The sequence below is a fragment of the Pieris brassicae genome, chromosome 9, assembly GCF_905147105.1.
Source record: "Pieris brassicae chromosome 9, ilPieBrab1.1, whole genome shotgun sequence".
Taxonomy (NCBI): Eukaryota; Metazoa; Arthropoda; class Insecta; order Lepidoptera; family Pieridae; genus Pieris; species Pieris brassicae.
The window spans coordinates 12,003,971-12,028,135 of NC_059673.1; the positions used below are offsets into that span (position 1 = coordinate 12,003,971).

The 24,165-nt window shown below is 34.0% G+C and overlaps 1 protein-coding gene across 2 annotated transcripts in view; it reads left to right on the forward strand.

Moving 5' to 3' along the window:
* The window catches only part of LOC123713998 (interference hedgehog-like), a 95,933-nt gene extending 72,705 nt beyond the window's left edge, over nt 1–23,228 (forward strand). The window contains exons 11-17 of one of the 2 annotated variants that reach the window (XM_045667972.1): nt 1,011–1,129; nt 5,922–6,081; nt 7,211–7,291; nt 8,805–8,924; nt 9,784–9,967; nt 17,291–17,379; nt 19,975–23,228. In XM_045667972.1, coding sequence (XP_045523928.1) covers nt 1,011–1,129; nt 5,922–6,081; nt 7,211–7,291; nt 8,805–8,924; nt 9,784–9,967; nt 17,291–17,379; nt 19,975–20,091 — 870 coding nt within the window. In that variant the 3' untranslated portion in view covers nt 20,092–23,228. The remainder of the gene's footprint in view (nt 1–1,010; nt 1,130–5,921; nt 6,082–7,210; nt 7,292–8,804; nt 8,925–9,783; nt 9,968–17,290; nt 17,380–19,974) is intronic. The other variant, XM_045667973.1, reaches the window with a different exon arrangement.
* Nucleotides 23,229–24,165: the final 937 nt, after the last annotated feature.

Consider the following 24,165-nt stretch of genomic DNA (forward strand, 5'->3'; position numbering starts at 1 on the left):
TTAAATAAAATATAAAATATCTTTTAAAATTAATCAAAATACTTTCATTTTTGAACAATTAAACTTTGTAATTATCCTACCCTTGTTATAAATATTCATCTCATTCTTTTGTCGATTCACTGAAGTTTCACTTCTATCGTGTGTGAATCGCACACACACCTTTTTTCTTTAAAATAGTGTTTACGCTATGATAAAAAGACTGTCATTCCTAAGGATAATGGTACAATTAGTATGAGTATAAAAAGTATTTTTTTACATAGATTGAGAGGATTACATTCAAATTGCATACAAAGACACAGGTGCTGTAAAATATGGTGATTCTATAATTTTTTCATGAGATCTGGTTATGCACTTTTTGCACTTTACCCATCATATTTATTTTTTCCCTTATCGGGGTTGTTTGAAAGAGATCGCTTGTTAGCGATAAGGCCTCCCATTGCATCGCTTATAATTTCTATGTATTATGTTATTTGTTTTTCTATAAATGTAACTAAGTGTAAATAAATGTATTTAAAATAATAGTTACCACTATTATATATACATTTATTTTATCATGCCACTTCCCTCGGTTTGTTAGATCTATATAATAATAATATGACAGTTATCTATAAAACTTTCCAATTATTGTCAATAGTAAAAGCGATAACGTTACATAAGTACTCCCATTTCACATTTATTACTCGTATAATTCGATGAAATAAGTTAATTATATACGGGCCTTATATATTCCTATGTAATAAGAAGTACTAATAATATTTATTTGTTTATATGATCACGCCTTTTTACCAAAGGCGTAGGCCGCACGCTCTCCACTTGCTACAGTCTGGACATACCTCTCTGTAAAGGGGATGTCATAAAGGGGATGAAGCCTTTCATTCATCCATGTTTATGTAAGAGAAGGCCTACCCAACCCGATACCATTGTTGCTTAGGTTATCTAAAAACGTTTATCCACATCAACTATCCAATAATAATGAATATACTCTTAATAAATGGTAAATATCAATTCAGGTTCAATACAGGGAGGTGACGAATTCTTCGAATGTGAATTGGAAAACTGCCACCGATGAGATCAAGTCGTCTACAAACTCGTATGAGATCAGTGGACTACTGCCAGATAAGTACTACAAGTAAGTCTTCATTATCCGTAGGTATTAACTTAGTATAATTACACACTTAAACCTACTGAATCATTCATTTTCAGGTACATTATATTGTTTATTATCTTTGTACAGGGTAAAGAGTATTACAGATATCCAGGGTTAAATAAATATATATTATTTCTCTTTTTAGTGTATATAAGGCATACCATTTTTGTCCATACTTAGTTTAATTGTTTATTGTTAAATATGTCTGTAGAATGCTAAACGAATATTAATATATGCGAAAATTTGGCATCACGTGGAGTACTGTTCTACTCTGGGCTCCCAGCTCAGCAGCAGTATCTTTATTTGATCGCATCCAATCCCTGGAACCATCGACCGCCCTGCTCATTCCGAGTGACTTGTTACTTTGCATAGGGCTTTTCCTCTCTGAAGAATTGTTTGAATTTCATAATCAGGCGTCGAGCCAGAATGTGGAATTCCATCCTTTCCACCTGAACGTCTGGTGTTAGAAAACACAGTGCGTTTTATGACACTTTCTGCCGCGCACCTTTTTGTGGAACCAGCTCACAGAGGTTTTTTCGAGCCGATATGAGACTTAAAGTGCGTACCACCTTATACGTGGGTAACTCTGAAAATGTTTAGAACTGGCCAGTACATTGCTAATGAAAACATTTTTGAATTTAAATTTTAGAACTCTTTGGTTTATTATGACTTTCGTTGTACATCACACTACAACATCAGTACTGTGCGACGCATGATAGAGGAAGATAAGAGAGTGACCTATCAGCGGATATGGGCAAGTCTAGGCATTAGTATAAGTTAAGTTCAAAAAATATTACACGATTAGACGTCAGGATGCTTTGTACCAGATGGATTCCCCATACTTTAACCGACGTCCAGAAACACCTTCGCATGGACTGGTGTCGCCAAATGTTACACAAGTTCAACGGCGGTGAATCAAATGCTGTATTTGACATCGTCACAGGTGAAAGCTGGATATATTGCTACAAACCCGAAACCAAAAGACAATCAGCTCAGTGGGTGTTTCCTTTCGAGGATCGGCCAACTAAGGTAAAGAAAATCAAGGAAAAAAGATGATTGCCTGATTCTTTGTTTGGAAAGGACATTTCGCGATAGTTGTGCTAGATGATGGAAGGACAGTTACTGCAGACTGGTAGGTCAATCACTGTTTGCCTTAAAAAAATTCGACGGCAACCTCCTCAAAGCATGATCCTCCAAAATGGACTGTTAAATATTTGACTATGGCAGGTGTCGAGAAAATGAGTCATACATTCATACATACTCAGTGGTTCCATCGAACGCAACGATGTGTAGGCACTTCTAGAGATTACTTAGTAGAGATTACTTCGAAAAACTATAAAAGTATTGGCAACTTTTTACATTAAGCCGTTTTTCATTTTCTGTAGTGTTACATACAAACATACACGCAAGACTGCTTATTTGTCTTTAGTTCGGTAAATCCTAACCTAATCTATCTACTAGAAATTTAAATTTTTTGGCACTGCAAATTGAATTATTACCACAACATCATGTGAAAATACAAACAAGAATAATCGAATCAAACAGATACACTGAAATACAAATTAAATTCTATTCAATAGGTAATTACTAATTAGTATCGCGGTAACGTGTCGTATTAAGCATATTATTAAACATTTATTTATTAAGGAACACCAACAGATTATATGTATATATTTTCTAATTAACAATATTGGGTTTTATCCTAGCATGCAATCTAATAATAGGTGTACACAATATTGGCTCTAATAAATGATAGCGGACAGAGTTCACTTAAGTATTTGTATCTTTAAACATAAATAAATTGAAACGTGGAAAATATTACATGACTTATGGCTGAGATGACTGAATTTTTTTCTTAAAACTAGGAAGTGAGTCATAATACACGTCAAGACCATATCTACAATTACATTGGTTAAAATTCCTAAGCATTCTACTGAGGGGCGCATGTTTACCTAGATTGGTTAAGGACTGTGGAACGACAAAAGTATCAGTCTGTCTTCTTCTTGCGCTGATTCTAGGCACTACGAAGTAAATCTTTTTAAAAATATCTGGACAAATAATCGTGCCGTGCATCAATTTGTACAAAAATACCAGGTCCACAATCATACGACGATCCTCGAGAGTTTGCAAATTGAACTTCTGTAATCGATCAACATAATCACTGCTGTAGCAAAATTTTGGGGTTTTATACGCCAGGAACCGTGTGAATGTTCTTTGTGGACGTTCTAGTGCATACTTGTGTGTTTGGTAGGTGGGATTCCACACAACACTAGCGTACTCTAGGTGGCTGCCCACCAATGTATTGTACAGAACAATAAGAGTTTTAACATTCTTAAAGTCAGTGGTATTACGCCTAATGAAACCGAGCATCTGAAATGATTTCGCTATAATTATTTCGTGGTGAGGAATAAAACTGAGAGCACTATCCAGCGTCACACCAAGGTCTCGTATACGAGCAACCTCCTCAAGAGCAACTCCATTAATTGAGTAATAAGATTGGAATAAGTTTTTATTCCCAGTAAATTTTATATGAAAGCATTTAAAATCATGAGGTTATTTTTTCACCAAGTGTGTATGGCAAGTAAATCCTTTTGCAATAGAGAAATATCATTCGTTAAACAGTTATTGCCTTAAACAATTTCATGTCATCGGCAAACAATGAACATTCACTATAATGAAAATGATCTACTATATCATTTATAAATAAAATAAATAAAATCGGCCCGAGGTGAGAGCCCTGAGGCACGCCCGAAGTTGCCACATACAGATTTGATGCATAACATAACATTAAAGATTATGAAACACTAGCCAGTGCCTGTGGCTGCCTGTATTTAAATTAATGATATCATCGGGCTTTCGAAGATTCGAAGAATAGGATATAATATATTAGAAGACCAAGAGCATACTTTTTTTTCACTACGGCCAAACTAAAGGGTTATCTGGCGTCGGTTTTCTAATAAGGAAAACCTAAAACCATATTTTTATAGTTTTATAGCAATCATATTATAATCAATTATTCAAGCATATTCTCCTACTAGCGACACCAATAATACAGGGATGTCATTGTTTTACGACCAACTCCAACACGCTATTGATCAAAGCAACAAAATCTTTTTCTGATAGGAGACTTCAACGCGTGTATCGGTCAGCAGCTAAAACATGAAGAACGCATTATAGGTCATTATTGTTATCTCAAAACAGAGAGAGATGGAGACAATTGGAGAAGGCCTATACTCAATAACAGGTCCTTGAATATATATATATATATATATCTATTTTATGTGTGTGTATATTTTGTAAAATTTTCAAGGAATAAATGAGGCTTTATAATAATTATTATATAATAATGAAAAATCGGTACAGATATACAAAACGTCTACAAACCGAATAATTTCAAGTTTCAATTTATATTTGTACAAAGCATATGTTAATTAAATAATTCCTAGTATTCAATTGTACAACAATAATTGTATTTAGTAATCATTATTTACAAATATATCTTTACTACAGTGACTTTATACTAATGCAATACAAAACTTATTACAGTGTAACTTGTGTAGAGATCTCAAGGGACCAAGGATTTTGTACCATTTGAAGGTTTCATTTATCCAGTTTTCCAATTAGGTTTAAAATTATACTTGACTTTTACAAAGGCTTTTAGAGGTCGAAATATAGACTTTCCTCAATCATATTGTTACGAAGATGGGTTGTTTTATGGCTGTTTGAGGAGAGGCTCTATCACATTACAGAAAATTTCATGAAATTTACCGTAACCGTTCACAACCTGATAAATTGTCAAAGTTATTCAGGGGATTCTGGTACAGAATCAATTATAGAGGTAACCATCCTAGAACTAATCAGATTCGAAAAGTTCCTTTAACAGAGGTAATTCGATATAAATTTCGGATCTTCATTTCAATTCTCCATAATAGAGGATTTTACCTGTTAAGTTCCCATATCCAGATTTCACTGTAATAGAGAAATTATACACAGAACAATATCACAGAAAGAATGATAAAAATGTTTTATAAATAAATAAATCAGCCAATAATAATGCCTTGTAAATTCTGAACGTTTTTAGTGGATATGATCGCGAGTTTTATTATTTACCTAACTTTCTCGTTTTATGTAAGTGCTTTTAAACAAACGTGGTCAGTGAAAACTCTGTCCCTCGTATTAAATGAATCGGTCCAACTGCACCGTATTTACTAAAGCACTCATCTCTTTTCATCTTAGTGTAAACACAATTTGTTAGAAAGAGACGAAAGATTACCATTATTACAACCATAGGAAAACACGAAATTTTGTTCACACTTAGATTTCTATATATCGCTGTCCAACTTTCGTTTGTTTTGTATAGATATTTTAGTAATACTGTTAGATGGTGTGGCTAGCAGTGTGGGTTAAAAGAGGAAACAAGGATACGAAAGGTAATGTTTTGGTAGTTTGGCCATGTAGAAGGGATGAATGAGAACTTAACAACTAGGATCTACAAGGCAACCGTGGATGGTGAAGTCGGGTTGGGGATTGTCGGACATACCTAGATCAAATCCAGGAGATACTAAAGAAGGGACGATTTAAAAGGTCATATAAACGACGAGGTTGCATGGTGGATGTCATGAAAGTGGATGATGCGAGAGAGGAATGTCAGGACCGTAGCAAGAGGAGTTCTGTGGTACTTTCGGGAATAAAGCGTGATGATAAAAATATATCTGTGACTTTAAAGTATGTAAATGTTAGTTTTGTGAACCTCTTTGTAATATTTTATCCACAGATTCCGCATAGCAGCTGTTTATTCGAACCAGGACAACAAGTTAGGACGAAGCAGTCCCAAGTTCTATTTGCGGCGTGGAGGGTCTGGGACCCGTCCACGAACACCGAACATCGCTATGGCGGTCGCGTTGTCACCTCATAGTTTATACTTGAATTGGACCGTGAGTTGTTCATATAAATAACTTTGGCTGTTAACGTTTTAAAAGCCTAGTGTCTCCTTTATTCCTAAAATATTTGGTTAAAAAAAGGAAAGATTTTTTGAAGTTGCTCCTTAAGTTTTACAGTTAATTAAAAATGCATGAAATGTTCCCTCACTCACGTCGCTGGTTTTGTGACCCAAAAAGTGTATTGGCCTCCAGTAGATCGGCCTAGGCTGGATTGATTGAATGGAGGACCAGCTATAGCTAAAAGCCAGCAATTGGCGGAAAATGGCACAGGACGCGAGGCGCTCCCTGCGCTGGAAGACATGTTCATAAATAATTATTTTGACAAAAGTTACCGAGTTTTATTAATTTTATTTTAAAGCTTGGCACTTTTTTCAGCACATTAAGGGGATGATAATGTAAATTTCATATCTATATATGTATGCCCGTTATAACTTTCAATAGTTATAGTGATTTTCAATGTAATAATGTGTAACTTGGTGTTTAACTAGATCCGTAGCGCAAAACTTTGGATCGCCTGGTACATACCCTTGAACATATCTTACAGGGCCCTTGTTCTGTAACTTCCATGAACTTAATGATGAGTTTTGGTGATTCCAAGAATACTGCGCTACTGATATTGAGTGAACTACATCGAAATGCATACAAATACGTCAGGATCATCTGTAGCTATTGGAAGTTGCAGAATACGGGTGCTGATATGAGACAGTATAGACGATTGTTTCCTAACCTTTGCTGTGCCTTTCTAAAATCTAACATATCTAATTTTTAATATTATTTTTTTATTGTTCACTTAAATACTTAAATAATATAGTAACTAAACACAGTAAGAATATTTACAAACATAATAAAAAATTAAAATTCCAATTTCATACGATTTCAAAAAATACGAATTTCCCCCTGTGGGGCACCTCAAACTGGGAACCACTGGTATGGACACATTACGCTATAGTAGACTCCCAGTAATTTCTGTAAGAATATTAGCAAAAATTTAGATAACTTAACCTTAAATAACTAACCTTCGTAAACGTAGCGTCATACTTGAAGTCAAGAGATGATTAAAGTAAGTAAGTAGTAAGTAAGAAATTTTTCATATTTAAAAGTGTAACAAAGGATGTATGTACAGTGGTCAAGCGAGGGTGGCGTGGAGGCGGAAGGTTTCTACGTGTACTTCCGAGCGGTATCCTCGGCCGGGGCATATGAAAAGGTAAAATACTTGAATCTTGAATTATGGTTGTATTTAATTTGAGAATTTTTTAGGTCATTTACATAAATCAAAAACTAATAAATTTATCATCTTATACAATGGAAATGGTAATTAGAATAGTTTTTATATTTTCTTTATTATTCATTTACTCTTAAAATTACTAGTGCGTTTTTCGAAGTAGATTTTGAGTTTCATTCGGAATAGAATACTAAACCCTACCCGTTTCACCTCGACAGCTGTTCCACAACTGAGCGCTACTATGTGGCATCAGTTCACTAGAGTGTTCTGAACCAATTCGACTTAGGGTCCTTCAATAAAAGTGCCTACTAATACTCCAAAGCAACGCACACGCCAACCTTCTGGCATTGAGAGTGTACATCACTCAACATCAGGTTAAGCCTCCTACCCGTTTGTCCCTTGTTCCATATAAAGAGAACTAGTATCGCGATTATCACTTGCTCATACGGTGAAGGCAAACATCATAGGGAAACCGGTATGTCTGAAACCCTACAACATTTGTACAGAAGGTCACCTACTTGTCTATAAAAAAAATTACAAAGAAACGAACGAGGTCTGCGTTCCATGCAAGGGTTGTAGCGCAGCTGGATTATTATTTAGGTCGCGGAAAGTTATCGTAATTAAAATATGTACAAAGTCGCTCGCCTGTTATGCAAAAATATTAAATTTTATTAACAAGTTAGAAGTCGCCGGCCTTAGTATATGAATATTAGTTTTTACAATTACTGTGCAGCTTGCCAGTGGACTGTGAAATGTGTATTTAAATATGTATGTTAGTCGTTTCTGTACATGTAGTGTATGTATTAGCCGCCTGCTTCAGATAACTATGAGAGGGTAAAACCTAAGAACAATCCTACAAATGTACCCTAATATATAAATAGTATATACATAAATAAGGACGGGCTGTCTACACCAAAATACCTATCATAATAGACGGAGCCCTATAGGCCTATGGGCCTCCGTCTATTTCGAACTTAGAGGTTCGAGGTGGTGAAATTTTCTCAAAGCCGATAATTATTGCCAATTTTTTTAGACTTTCAATTGGTTGAATGAAAAAATAAGCAAATCAGTGGTGCTACAACCTTTTAAGATCTAAGTCTCAGATTTCTGCATCTGTTTCATGATCATTTGTCTATCTAATAGGCAAGTAGGTGATCAGCCTCCTTTGCCTGACCGACGCCGTCGACATTTTGGGCCTAAAGCAAGCCGGTTTCCTCACGATGCTTTCCTTCACTGTTCGAGCGAATGTTAAATGCACATAAAGAAAGAAAGTCCATTGGTGCACAGCCGGGGATCGAGTCGTGAGGGAAGAGAATTTCACGCTGAAGCCTCTAGGCCAACGCTGCTTTGATTTGATAAAAAGACTAAACCATGTTTTGTTCGATTATTAATAACTTTGAGTTACAAAAAAATAATAATTAAATAATTATGCTCACTTTATAGTATTATTTTATAAGTACTTTACACGTTTTGACGTATTTTGTTGGTATTACAGGTAAATGTCGACGGCTCCGCTCGTAGCTTGTCTATCTCACATCTTGCGCCGGACACGGCCTACGAGCTCAAACTGCAGGCTTATACTACGCAGGCGCCTTCAGGCTTCAGCTCTAGATTAGTAAGTCATAAATAACAATAATTGATTAATCTAATTTATATTATAGCACTAGCAGATAGATGTCATCGTGTACACAACTTAAAAAAAACTCTAATTGAAGCGCTCAGAATATTTATAAAAATAATACTTGAAATTTAGACTAAAAACTTCCATTTCTACCACTTTTTAGCGTGATATATTAAGTTAATATACCTCCATCATATTGTACCATATTTTTGCAAATAAAATATTATTATTATTAATGTCATGAAAAATTTAAGCTGTTTGATAGTTGGTCTGTTCGGATATTTCTAATTTTAAGAAATTTGTAAGTTTTAAATATATCCCCCGTTTCGTACTATCGTAGCGAACATATACCTAAATAATTATTCTTCGAGACCGTGCTCAAATATTCATTGTACTAAATCGTTTATAAGTTTTATTTACGAGTAGTAAATAGCTAAGACAATATTATTGTTTTACAAATTAAAAAAAATACAAAACTAGCAACCGTGACCCGTAACAAGAAAATATACCTACCCTCATGCATCATTTTAGATATTGGTGAAACCCGCAATAAATTCCGTACATTGTCCATTTCTGTAAATAGACAAGTAGACGGGGCGGAGGCCTTGTTGTAATATAATATAAAAGTTAGACATATGATGTACTTTCTCTAAAACTTTACTCTAGAACTCAATATATCTCTAGTTAAGTTCATTGTCGTCGGATAATTTTTGGGTTAGTATTTAATATAACTTATTATTGGTATCACCCCATCCAACCTCACAAACTTTACTTCTTTATAAGATTAATATTTTCGTACAATGTAAAGTTTAGTATACTCAAAAAGATGTTAGAAAAACTATACCTTTTATAGGTTGCGAAAACTCTGAGAGCTGCAACAACCGAACCGACAACTACCGTGTCTCCGAGTGAGGATGTCAAAGAGGAGGGTCCCACCACGTTGGTTACAGCTGGTGGGATAGTGGGGGCGACAGCTTTGTTGCTCATACTTGCTGTTACCTTGCTGTTGTGTAAGCGCAGCCGGCGGCCAGCGTCAAGTAAGTATTTTTAAACTGAAAACTATTATTATTAGTCCCATTTTTTGCTATTTATAACTTAGTCGTAAGCCATCGAAACGTTAAATTAAACAAACTTCATTGAAAATGATATTTGACCAATGAATTAAAGCTTCTAAGTTTCCATTACTGCCAGTTTTCGAATGTTGGCCATAGAACGGACATAAAGAAATGCCAATAAACTCTCCGTCACTTTTAAATCGCCAAGGTTTTATATATTTTTAATCTTTGTTAGAACCTGCAACCATTACTTCGTGCTCCTCATCTCATGTTAATCATTGTAATTAAATAGAAAATAAGTAACAAATACATATTAAAATCAAGGCACTGTGAATTAGAACTATGCAATTACATCACTGTGGGTAACGCAAACACGTATCAAAGCAGAGAATTATTATGACATATACTCTTTTGTAATATATAACTTTTAAATGTGGTACACGATTCCTAACACGGTAAAACGTGACGACAATTATGTATATATTAAAATTGACAAATTTAGTTTCGCTTTACACGTGAAAACGACTTTATAATATAGAAAACGGATAAAAATTGAAGTTGCCATGTATTTTGTAAAGTGTAGACAATTAATATTCGTTATCTATTCGAGGTTTATAGAAGGTTTTATAAATAAGGCGATAAAAGTCTTACTAGCAGAAGTGTCTCCAAAGTCAAGTCATTTATTCCAATTAGACTACCTAAAATGGCACTTTTGATCATTAAATAAAATATAAAGATTATTTAGTTGCCCCCTTCCAAAAGGTAGTTTCGTGTTTAGTAAAATGGGCAAGAAACTCCACACCTTTTTGTGCCATTCCCAACATTACTCTTTCTAAAATTAATATGTAACATTCATAATTAATATATTAAAAATTGAATTGTTCCATTAAGACACTTAAAGGACATATTTAAATTACTAGGAAATTGTAAACGAAACACAGTAAGTTAATTTTCAATACATATAAAAAAATTGAATTCCAAATAATTTTAATAAATTTTCGAATATAATAATAAAGTTTGCCGCCTGTGGCTATTGGGACTACTCACGTTAGGAAATACTGGTATAGAGTATAGAATGTTCTGTTACGTTACTCAAGACTTTCTCCATGAAACGCAATTGAACAGTAAAAGACCAAAGATTTCAAATTATCCTCATGCTCAGTAGCTATTCAAAGTTAAGTTTGCAAGGCTGTGAACACCAACTTACCTATGATAAATGAATTGATAAAAATAAAAGGCATTTCTATGCTTGCATCATGTTCTTAATGGGACATGAGCCTAAAACACATCTTACAAGAGCCTTGTTAGCCCCGCTATCGCATTGATAATAAACGCATTCGTAATGGTTGTATACTAAAAGTTCAAAAATGTATTTTTTTCTATTTAAATCAACGTAACTTCACTCGTTCTTTTATAAAAAAGGGTACCAATTCTTAAAAAGACCGATGAGGACCGACCATCACTTCATATTGGGTGAGTCTCCTGCCCATTTGCCCCCTTTTTCAAAGACAAAAATCACTTAACATCGAGTGTACCTGCAATCTGTTTGCACCACCAGAGAAACTAAGTCATAGATAGCAGAACTGTCTATTTATATTGTAGTACAAATTTGCATTCGAGAACAGCCTTCAGATTGCCACGAAGATAAAATTAAAACTACTTTGATACTGCACAAATAGCACTGTTTGAACCAAAATGCAAGATTTATCTACAACTTTGTATTTGAGTTACCAAAAATATATTGTCATTCCGTATTCATGAAACTATGTATTTCATTTCCTCGCTGTATTACGAGATTTTACGGGCGAGAAATTATTCTCACTGTAGTTACCGATACTGTCTATCGTTCTAATTACCAAGAATTCCCATTAATTCTGCAGTAAAATCTGAATTTAATTTTTATTGAATATATCAAAAAGACTGGATGTTTGCTGTTCTATACTGTTTGCGGTCTCACACAGAACTAGAGATTAAAGTACAACTTAAATAAATGTAATGACACACCATCGTGATTTATTTATTTAATTTACACATTTATATGGTGATGGTTCCCTCAGTAGGGACGGGACATCCCTGGGACCAGATACACTTCCGTGGTTCATATATACGTGCGTAGAACAATTCAAAACATTCAATAATTATTGTATAAAACAATTGAAAATTTATTACTTACTTTTTTAGTTTCGCTCGAGTTATGCTAGACGCATCTTGAATTATATATTTTTTTCAAATATTTATTAGTTACGCCCTCAAATGTATAATCTCTTAGTGAGTGTTTGTGCTTATTATGAACTATTTCAAGGCAAAGTATTTGTTACTATAATATAAGTCTAACCTCTAGTCTATAAGTGGCAAACGGGCATGAAGCCCACCTGATGTTAAGTTATACCGCTAGTCCATGGACACTCACATTGCCAGGAGGCTAGCGAATGCATGGCCGGTCTTTGAAATCTACTTTTAAAGCATTTCAAATTGTACGAAGACTTCCTTTAAAACTCTCCTCTAGATTACAAAAATTTCTCAGGGCCAACTGACTATTTGACAATCGTCAAGGCAACCTTGGACAGTGAAGTCAGGTTTACATGTCTTACATAACTAGGGCAAATCCAGGACAAGTTGAAACTACCCATAACCGTGCATGCTTAATGAATGTCATGAAAGTGCATGAAACGAGTGAGGTTTGTCAGGACCGTATCAAGTGTAGATTCGTAGTCTCTGCCTACCTCTTCGGGTGAAAAAAAAAATACAAATAAATTAATCAAGCTCAATGGAGTATATTGCACTACTAATAAAAACTTGCTTGCGTTTTCGTAGTCAATATGAATGCAAATGTCTCTAGCGTCTTCCAATTGCCCGGTTTCCGGTTTGCCGATTCGATAAAACTGTATTACAATATTCCGTGAACGTAGAAATGGTTCGCCCCAAAAAACCGCATTTTAATTAAGACAAAACATCTATTCTGCATCTCGAAACGATCCCAACTAGGTAACCATCTAATTGTACACGTACAAAGTGCCGTTATACAAACCACTACATTTGATAACTGTTTCAACTACAATACTATTCGCGTTTCCTTTGACGTAAAAATTAGAACAATTTCGAAATTAACTTAAGTGTTATACCAGCCTTGTTTTAACGCTTCTTCCATATGGACGAATACTTTTCAGCTATCGTAGTCAGCGAGCATTTTTTTATAGAACACTCTACTACGTTGCCGGCCTTTTAAGAATTGGTATTGTCGAATTGCTACATTTGTAGTCATTTATTTCTGCGTAAAAAAATGTTCTTTATATAATAATAATTGCGTAATTATATTTTTATTACTATCTATATCTTTAATTAAAATATAATTATTATACTTTATTCCCTTATTGCACAATGAAACAAAACATGATCGTTTACTGTTATAAAGAATATGATGTGACATACTATCGTAATATTAATTGATGTATTATGTTAAGTTTATTTATATTTAACGGACAGGCCAAATTACCTATAACCGACGAGCATGTATGGTGAATGTCATGAAAATGCTTGAAGTGGGTGAGGTATGCCAGGACTTTAGCAAGTGGAGATCTGTTGTATCTTCCTACTTCTTTAGAAAAAAGGATTAAATATATACATTAATATTTAACGTGTACTGAAACCTTCGTCATAACACTAGATTACGTTAAATATTTTAATACATCACCAAAAGTATTGCTTTTTAAATAAACTTCTAAAAATGTAAGCCTCGATATGTCCGCGTATTTTTCGTAATAACTTGTTGAGCACATATCTAATGCTGGCTAAGCAAACCCCATCTGCGCCAGTAAATCACCTGAACAGGGCTATTTGTTTATGTAAAATATTAACTCGCTTAGCAAATGAATGGATAAGGGAACAGTATAAAGCGTAATAAATGCCAACTGTAAAAAATTGCGAGCCGATAACTGAACGATTGAACGAATAATAAACGAATGAGTATTCGAGAACGAATGTTATGACCGACGATACAGATTCTCATTTCCCTTTGCGTTTTTGGATTCGGATTCAATGGGCTATAAAGTAAACAAGCACTCTTATTGAGTATGCTTATCGCTCGTAAAGCTTACAAAAATAGGTGCCATAAAGTGTCAAGTTGCCAGTAATAAGGTTAAGTTTTATTCGAGGTTGCCACTATCTGTCTTCTTTCCCTTTTATTCCAACTGAGATTGTGTTTAACGACCACCGAGCTTTTTCATTATACTAGTGCATGAGCTTCAAGATGCTTAAAATAACTAAAAAGTTACAATGTTTTAAGCTTGTGGTTAAAATTACAAATTAAAATTATGCCAGAACTTTGAACATTTATTTGTTACTAGCAGTGCTGTGATGTTTACCAAGCGTATTTCGGTCATTGTGCGAATATATAGTATTCTTATATTAACTATGATATATAAAATTGTTCAATTCGTAGAACAATCCTTCAATCTTCCTTATATTATAGATTTTTGGGATTATATACTCGTAGCTTATGTACCGCATTACAGTGAGGAAATGCTGCCTGTGTTACCGGGACCAAAATTTTTACATTTGTTTTTATTTTCTATTCATTAATTTTGAAGTGAAACTTTTTTAGGCGCATGCGGGTAAAATTTACGTTTTTATAATAATAATATTAGCGTCACGAAGGTGTGTAGCGTTTTTGTCGTAGAAAAGGGAGAGAGCGATTGAGACCGATTGAGAGAGAGTGAGAAAAGACTAACGTAACATGAAGCAAATAGCCATGGAGCAAGCAAGTGAAAAAGAACGAGAGAGAGAGAAAGGGAGATCGAGAAAAAATACACGCTATGGGTTGATGTATTCGTTTAGTAGTTACATATTAGAAATTTGGGTGGCAATTCTGTCGCATAACGTCTTGTGCAGTAAATGCAGATTTTTTATTTATTTATATTATCATTAGTGTGAATATAGATGTACAAATATATGCAGTGATCATATCATCATCTATTGCGGTTTTACCTTAGTAATAATTAATTTACGATGAAGTTTCACTTCTGACATGTGTACTTTATACGCACGCACAATCTTTTTAATAATTGTTATAATTTTATACTAATTAAAACTATTTACTCAGCAACAGAATTGCAGCATTCAATACATTTTATAATTTAAAATAACTACCTGAAATAAATATCACACATATTGTATTATCTGCAAGCGGCAATAGTCGTATATTGTAATAATTGCTCTTTCTGTATTGTTATATAATATTAAGGCCACCCACCACATAATATTTTAGCGTGTTATTTATATGTAAACTAGCGGACCCGACAGACGTTGTCCTGTCTTAACTATGAATATTGATTTCGAATTGGTATAATTAACTAAAAATGCTTTGTGATAAACAACTTTGTTTGTTTTTCTTGGGAGTATATAAATAGTTTTTTTGGTATTCCGATAAGGGAACAGGCGACATATGGCCAATGTGAAATACATGGATTTTCAAGATTAATGCCACAAACATATACCGACTGTAATTATTTTATATGTATTTTATCAATATGATAAATCCGAACAAAGCATTTGTTTTAAACGATATTCATTTCTCTTTGACGATATTTGCTGCACGCATTCTGGCAATGCTATGTCAGACGCCATAAGCTTACATGAAAAAAGTTTGAATTGTAAAAGCGCTATGCACTGCTATTTGCTATTGTAAACTTGTTATTGTAACAAAAGTAATGATAACTTAATATAGTGGTTAAGTATTCTTAAATTTTCTAATTTACCGCGTAATTTTATTATTTTATTATTTCATAAGAACTTTCTCCTGACGATCATAAACACAACAAACAAAGAATTAGCGATAGAGACCAAGGGAAATAGGGATTAATTTATTGAATTATAATAGGGATTAATATATATATATATATTCACCGGTTTACAATTGAATGAAGCAGAATCAACAATTAATATGCCAACAAATAATATGATAAACTAAGGGTATAGGCGGCAGGATATATCAAAAGTTATGATGTAATTTTCATCTTAATACATTTCAGTGCTTTAAGCGAAACCTAGTTCCCTCGGCTTTATTTCAATGAGACTAAATCCTCCGTTCAAAGAGCGGCATCCAGTCGCCTAATTGACATCGTCCACTGTCAGAGAGTTAAAGCCTGCTCCGGACAATGGCAAGTCCTAAGCTTCAGAGTTTTATACTTTATTTAAGTCGATATCGCGATGTATAAAACCCTAGATTTAAGTTTCAGATTCTAAATTAAGACCCGAAGTATTATCGTATCAAACATGTAGAAAGCGCAGCTGAAATATTAATTAAAAACATTATTTAAATGTAAATATGAAAAGAAAATATAATTTTTTAAATCACAAAGTTTAGTATTGAAATACAAACATGTTTTTAGTATTTGACTCATTCTGTTGTTAACGTCGAATATACCTTCGAAGTGGATTAGTCGTGGCCATAATTAATAGATATTTAATTGAACATTTTAATCGACAATTGCACGAACTCAACGTTTTCAATAATAATACGTTACCTCTTCATAATTTTGTATATATAGACATATAGCTAGATAGCACTATAAAACCCCTGTGGTAACAGGTCACCAGCCAGCATTATAGAAATGACTATTTGCATCGACTAAAGTAACAAATAAAATATAAGTAAAACACAAGTGGTTGTGGGTGTGTGAATATGTGTAAGGATGTGTGAATATGTATAAGGGTGTGTTAAATAATTTAATTCAATTGAGAATTAACTCTCTTTTGCCGCTATCAAGGGTTTTAGACAGTGGCTTCAGCCTACGACTCTCATGTCTGAGATCGTAGTATCGATCCCCGGTTATATGGGCCAAAATACTTTCTAATCCGAGACTACGATTTTCATTTTATTTTTTAAATTAAAATATTTTTTTTAATACAAATATAGATATGTTGTAGTTTCATTCATGATATACCTACCTCTGCAGCGTTAGTTTTAATGATTTAACTGTATTTGTGGCATATGTACCCAATATTTTCTGTCTATGTGCGCAATAAACACACGCACGTATAAAGGAAAGCTTCGTAAAGAAACCGGCATATCTCTCAAAAAATCGATAAGTGTCAAACACAACCCTGATCACCTAATTGTCTATGAAATAATAAATACATGCAATCCCTTATTAAGAGTTGGAGGATTATTAACAATAATCCATACAAAAAAGGCAAATGAAAGTAGAATATATATACCAAGCTAGGCTAATAATTTTAAAGTCTATAACGTCGCCTAGTTTAAAGTGGTCTAGGCATAACGAGATCTAATTAAATATTTATTTATAGAAGAGAAAGGTTCGGCTGAGGGCGGTGGAAACGGCTATATGCCGGCCAAAGTGCCCATCACCATTACAGCTAACCCGATGCACACTGAGGTAAGCTATTATAAACTCTAACTTACATATTAATGCGACCCAATTTGAACATTGATTTAGACTAAACGTTAAGTCGATCTTTCACTATTGTATAGAGGATTAGAAAGATATTTAACTTAGAAAATAAATCAATAGAATATATATTATATAGAATAGATCTATTGCACGTCCGTCGCGTCAAATAATCCGAGTAGAAAAGAAAAAGTGAGGTAGTCAACACGCAGTGCCAACTCCTAGAATGTTCCCCCTAGGACAAACTTCAAATACTCTTAATTTCACAGTAAAATTGTAAATACCGTTAGATTGTAATCTATCTCGCGAGCTTGTGAACTGTGAACCTCAACGTGCTGCTTACAATTTAACGTATTATTATTCAGTAGATTGTAATATATCGAAGTGAAACCGTCAAATTGTGAAACGGAACGCAACTCGCGCGCTAATTGGTTGAACGGCATATGCCCCGCGCCGCCATACTTGTTTGTTCTACGGTCTATTGTAAAGCGGACTAATCAGGGACAGCCTTCGGACAGTTGACAATTTGACAATTTTAAGATTATAATTTGACGATTTCACTTCGATAGATTACAATCTACCGAATAATGATACGTTAAATTGTAAGCAGTACGTTGAGGTTCACAATCTTTCGACAGTTCACAATCTCGCGATATGGATTACAATCTAACGGTGTTTACAATTTTACAGAGACATATATATCGATTAAATATCCCTATACTCAGTCCTTGTTGTACACTTCGTTACCTTTAAAACACATTACGATACCTTTGTGCTATATATCAGTTATCACCAACCTTAGAGTTTTTATTAATGTTGTTGAGTTCGAGGAGATTGAATGAACCGAGCTTTTTTATGAAAAAAAAAAAATCAATGGTGCTACCTTTTTTAGGTCTGGGCCTCAGATTTCTGTATCTGTTTCATGATCATTTGTTAATCGAATAGGCAAGAAGTGATCAGCCTTCTGTGCCTAACGCACGCCGTCGACGTTTTGGGTCTAAGGCAAGCCGATTTCCTCGCGATGTTGATGCGAACCCACTAGGCCAACACTGCTCATTTTTATGAAAACAAACTAAATTTCTTGAATAGAGTTCCCCCTAAAAAACGTACCCTCTACAAAGCCCTTGACCATCTTGATTCCCCCTAAATTTGGGAGGAAAACCCCAAATTGGCATCAATTAGGTAGTCGTCACGCAATACCTCGTTGCATTAAAATAACATGTGATGGTTTCTGCGCGCGAATGTCTCGATTCATCAAAAATACACTAGTCTAGGTACTCATTATGTAAAACTCTGTATTTGTTATATTATAGTATATTATGTTAGATTCAACATAACTTCATAACTAGCAAACGGGAAGTCTTCATACTTCAAATTGTTGCTTTGTTTTACATACACGAATACTTCAAGTAATATTGTAAGTTGGGTCAATTATTTCCTTATTAAGTACAATTTTCCTCTGAGTAAATTTGAGAAGTATCTGTGAAGTTCCCTTCGAATATATAGTCGGGTTTGCTCAAACAAGAACGGCTGGATGTCATAGATTGATTTGGTGTTACAAAGAAGATTGGGAAGATATAAAAATCAAATACAAAATGTTCATCGACTGTCAACCATTTAATTCCCGTCGATAAAACTCTCCCCACAAACAAAATAACGTATTTAAATAAAGATTTTGCATCGACATATATCCACAATATTCGTATATAAGAATGCCAGCAATTAAAAATTATTAATATATATTGGCTGTCAAAAATTTATTCGTGCGTTCAAAAGTTATGTATAAGGAGAATATATCTACTTAAATATACAACGAATGAATACACATAGTTGAGTATTGCCATTCGGTGATAGTAGTGATTTTTTTTTTGAAGTGAAACTTCTTTATCGTCGTTGGAAAAACATTTACCGTCACATTTTTCCGTTAAGCGCTATCTTTTTCTTGTTCCTACCGCGGTTGATTCGAAGAGATTCGAAGCCTAATGGCTTATTTATGGCCCAACAAAAATATATATAATATCTATTACAATTAATGAAATTCAGTAATAATCTTAGGAGTAATCTATGATAAACTTGATCTTATTTAACTTTATTTAACCAATATCTGTAAAGTTGCATACAGTAGATCATTATTCGAAAAATAAGGTCATAAAAAAGTTTCACTTCTTACGTCTGTACTAGTACACGCACACATTTTTAAATGAATTGTATTACTTTCATAAAAATCATAAATTAAGTTCATCTAATCTATAACATGCTGAGGCCACTAGGGCAACACTGCTCTGTTGTTTCTCCTCTCATTCCTAAGGTCATAGATTCGATCCCCGGCTGTGCACCAAAGGACTTCCTTTCTATGTGCACATTTAACATGCGCTCGAACGGTGAAGAAAAACATTGTGAGGAAACCGGCTTGCCTTACCCAAAAGTCGACAGCGGGTGTCATGATCACAATGATCGTGCATTGTGACTGTTAGTACGAAATTCGCCACGTTTTGTGTATAACTATACATATTACATTCTCGATATGAGTTTGATATTTTTCATTTAGCATTTATACAATTTCCTCAAATCGAATCTTTTCAGGGCGAAGCTGGCGTGGAAATGTCGTTCCTTCACAATAACAATTGCGGGAATAACGGCACCAACGATGACACCCTCCCACATTCAAGGAAAAATGGACCTTCGAGGCAATACGTATAAGGTTAAAATAAGACTGTATATGGTACCGACAGTGTATCAGGCATTTTTTGAAATGCCTAAGCAAACTTGGTAATGCAAAATTTCCATCACGGCAATATATCTGTATCAAAAGTGGAACAAAAAAAATAGTTAGTAATAGAAAATTAATAGATTTTTTCATCCTGATGTCATCGATATGTTCATATTTAATGTAGTCCAGTAGGACCATTGACACATTGACACACACGCAAAAATGATTACATGAGTAATTTAACTACTTTTACGGCTAAATTCGAAAATTATTTCGGCGAAAACTGATGTTATGTAATACGCCATGGACACTCAATTGCCGGAAGGTTCGCAAGTGCGTTACCGGCCTTTTAACAATTTGCCTCTTTTACATTATAAAATACATTTTTATGTAGTGTATTTGTATGTGTTTAGGTATTGCATAGAATACCAGATTATACACATTGTCGGTAACTACTTAAGACTATTTTGATAGAATTTCGAAATAAGGGGTTTAAAATGTGATAGCGATGTGCACGGTCTTTGACAGTACAAAAATATATTTATTATAGTTAAGGAGTGAATGTTTAGCGTAAATATCTATGGACCGTTTTGAACCTAGCAGACTCATTAAATCTCTAATAAGATTTATGCCTAGTACATTAACGACTAATTCGTCTTAAGTGACTGTAAAATCTTATAGAATAGATGCGAAGTTCAAATAAGTTCTATAGAGTCGTAATTTATGATTAGTTAAGAATAGCAATATTTTATATAATTCATAAAACTATTTGTATTTGTCTTTTGTCTATGGAATTTAAATTTTAAAATCGGTATTATCGCAGATTATAGTTACCATGGTTACATGATACATGGCAACAGAACATACAATGTTAACTTTAATCCTCGATTTATTATAACATGCGTTTAATGATCACAATTGTATGTGAAATGGAAAATAAAACTTGTGCTTACGCTTTGATTTAACATGAGCAGTTTCTTGAGATTCTTTCGAGACATTACTTGAGATTACAGGAGACCATCGTTCGATTGTCAAAATAAAAATTGTAAGACGAAACGATGACGCTTTCACGAAACACGATCCGGCGTTCGATTTTCAAAATTTAAAATGTTTTGTCCAACGAAACGATGACACTGCATGCGACCCGTCGTTCTATTTTCAAAATTCAAAATGTTACAAGAAACGATAACGCGTAGCTTGGTCGTGTTTTGGCAAGGAACACGATACGTCGTTCGATTTTTAAAATTCAAAATTAACGAACAATTCACTTGACTGTGATCTATAATCCAACCACAAACAGGCGACACGTCGTACGTTTCACCAATCGTTTTATCTCTTCATATATATATGTAACTTTATGTAGCTTTTTCTAGATCTGACATTAGTCATAAGCGACATTCCTGGTAAATGCATAGTAAATGGTGGAATGTGATTTATTGACGCTCATTTCAATAAGCGATTTCTCGACAGCTGCGGTTGGGTGAAATTTTTATATGAAAACTTTACGTTTCAAATATTTTTAAAAATAACTTTTCAAATTGTATGTTGTTATAGTTATCACATTTTCTACGATTTAGGGATTCATATAATTTATTTGTTGGATACAGAGAGGCCAGTGCAGCGTACTGGAGGAAAATGGAGCCTACGTCCAGAAATGAACCTCATAAAGTTGATGATGATCATAGTTCCTTTAGTTTGACAAATAAAATATTTGACTGAAATTTTATGAATTTAACAGTGAACTTACACTATTAGACATCTGTATCAATGTTTGTGTGGTTTAGTAATCTCAGTAACAACAGGTTCATCATTTTTTTACCATACGAAGGAAATGAATCTTCGAAACATTGTTACAAGGGATTCGAACCCCACAAGCTTCCGCTTAGCTACTAGTTAACAAGTTTCACTACATTATTTGTACATAAGGGTCTTCAGAGTCGAGACTTAGTGAAATCTCGAATCTACACTTAAGATCCTAGAATATATGATAACTTTCGCAACGAAGACAAGTTAACGAAATATGGCTTTATTCGGCATCGTACTTAATTAGTATAAATGCATTTATTGTTGTGTGAACAAATGGGTTGTGAATGAAGCATATTGCATTGAATCAATTACTATTTGAAACATATATATGTTATATGTAATAATGCCATTGTTCAAAAATATTGTATGAATCTAACTTTGGCTGTATTAAATTAATACACAGTAAATTTCATATTCCGTCACTTGATTTAACGTCTAGCTAACCTAAAACGTGTAATAACTCCCTTTAGAGTTTCTATTGTGTTTAATAAATATTCCTTCCTCAAATTCCGGCAACGCATCCATTAAAATGAGAGTTCATGATTTGCGGTAACTGCATTCTGATGGCCGGTTGCCTATAAAAAAATAATGTTGTATACAGATATTGAAAATGAAAAATAAATAGAGAAATAGAAAACAAATTCTGAAGATATGAGCATTTTTATTTAATTTTTATTTATTTACACAATTTGTCCGAAGCTCAAACCACGTAACTCATTGTAAAACTAGAACGACCCTGTAATAATATTATTAACTCGTACAGACGACATTCGAATATATTTAAAGTCGGGAAGTAAATTACAATGGCCGTTTGCATTTGTAATTTACAAATGGTGATAACTTTGAAACTCACTTCTGTACAAATTCTATATAAGTCGATCAATTCGACATTAAGATTACATTAAGTCGTCGAGCGACTTTTTCCGTGACGTACAGATGACACTTTACGGGCGTATTCTCTTATTTCTAGATTGATGTTTTATCAAAAGTGTTCAATCGCAAAGAATCGCGTGAAATTCAACTTATCAAGTATTTAAAAGTATACGAAAGCAAACACTTTACTCAACTGGTCTGCAGAGCATGAAGTGTGACCTTGGAGCTTCTGTGAAGCCCTTTAGGGTTTGATTTTATCTCGGTTCATATTTGTTTTAGTAGCGCTGACCTTTGCCTATTTTTTACTGTTAAAAGCGGTCAAGATTGTGTCCGATTGTGTAGAATGTATTATGCTACACTTTAAATTAAGTAACTACATACTGAAGCTTTGTAACAAGTACTGACTGATATTTAACTTATCCTACTCTGTCCACAATTTGTACATGGAAAATAAACAATTATGATAATAGATGTGTTTTAATTAAACCGGAAGCAATTTATTGGGTAATTAGGTACAAGGTATTATACAATTCGTAGCCAATTAATAGCGAGGCTGTCGAACAAATTCTTCTTTAGGGGATTGTTGGATTTAAGTGCGAGCGTGGCGTTGCGCCAAATCGGCTTTTGTGCAGGTGTCCAGCCACTCGACAAAGATTGAGGGTCGATTTGATCTAAATTAATTTCGGGCGAGCTGTTCTACAAATTAACGAGCTTTGTAAGGAAAGGGGTATTGTATTATAACATTTGGTAAGACTTGTTTTATAACTATAATTTGGAAAATTCTCTGTCTGTATGTCTCAAATCCCATGACTACTCTAAAACCTTAACTAGTTAAATATAAGTGATATATGCATTGAAAGAAAACAATTTTTTAACCGGATTAAAGCTGTTTGTATTAATATAAACTTATAATTATTTACCTAATTTTAAATTAAAAAAATTCCGACGTTTCGCGTGCTTTACAGCGTGCGTGGTCACAGTGACTGAAGACAAAAGGTGTTGAATGTCAAAAGTATCACAGCTGTAGAGAAAGTTGTGTTATCTGTATTTATTTCGCCGGAATTAAATAATATAAATAAGTTTATAATAATACAAATAGCTTTAATCCGGTTATTTTTTTTTCTTTTAATGTGTAAAAGCTATGTTAACCAAAACAATACTATGAGATATGCATACTTTTTAATAGAACAGGGGACAGACGGGCAGGCTCACCTGATCGTAAGTGATACCGTCGCCTATGGACACTCAGTGCCAGAGGGCTCGCGAGTGCATTGTTTTAAGAATTGATACGCTTTTATTTTATAAAATAGGGGGCAAACGGGCAGGAGGCTCACCTGATGTTAAGTGATACCGCCGCCTATGGACACTCTCAATGCCAGAGCTCG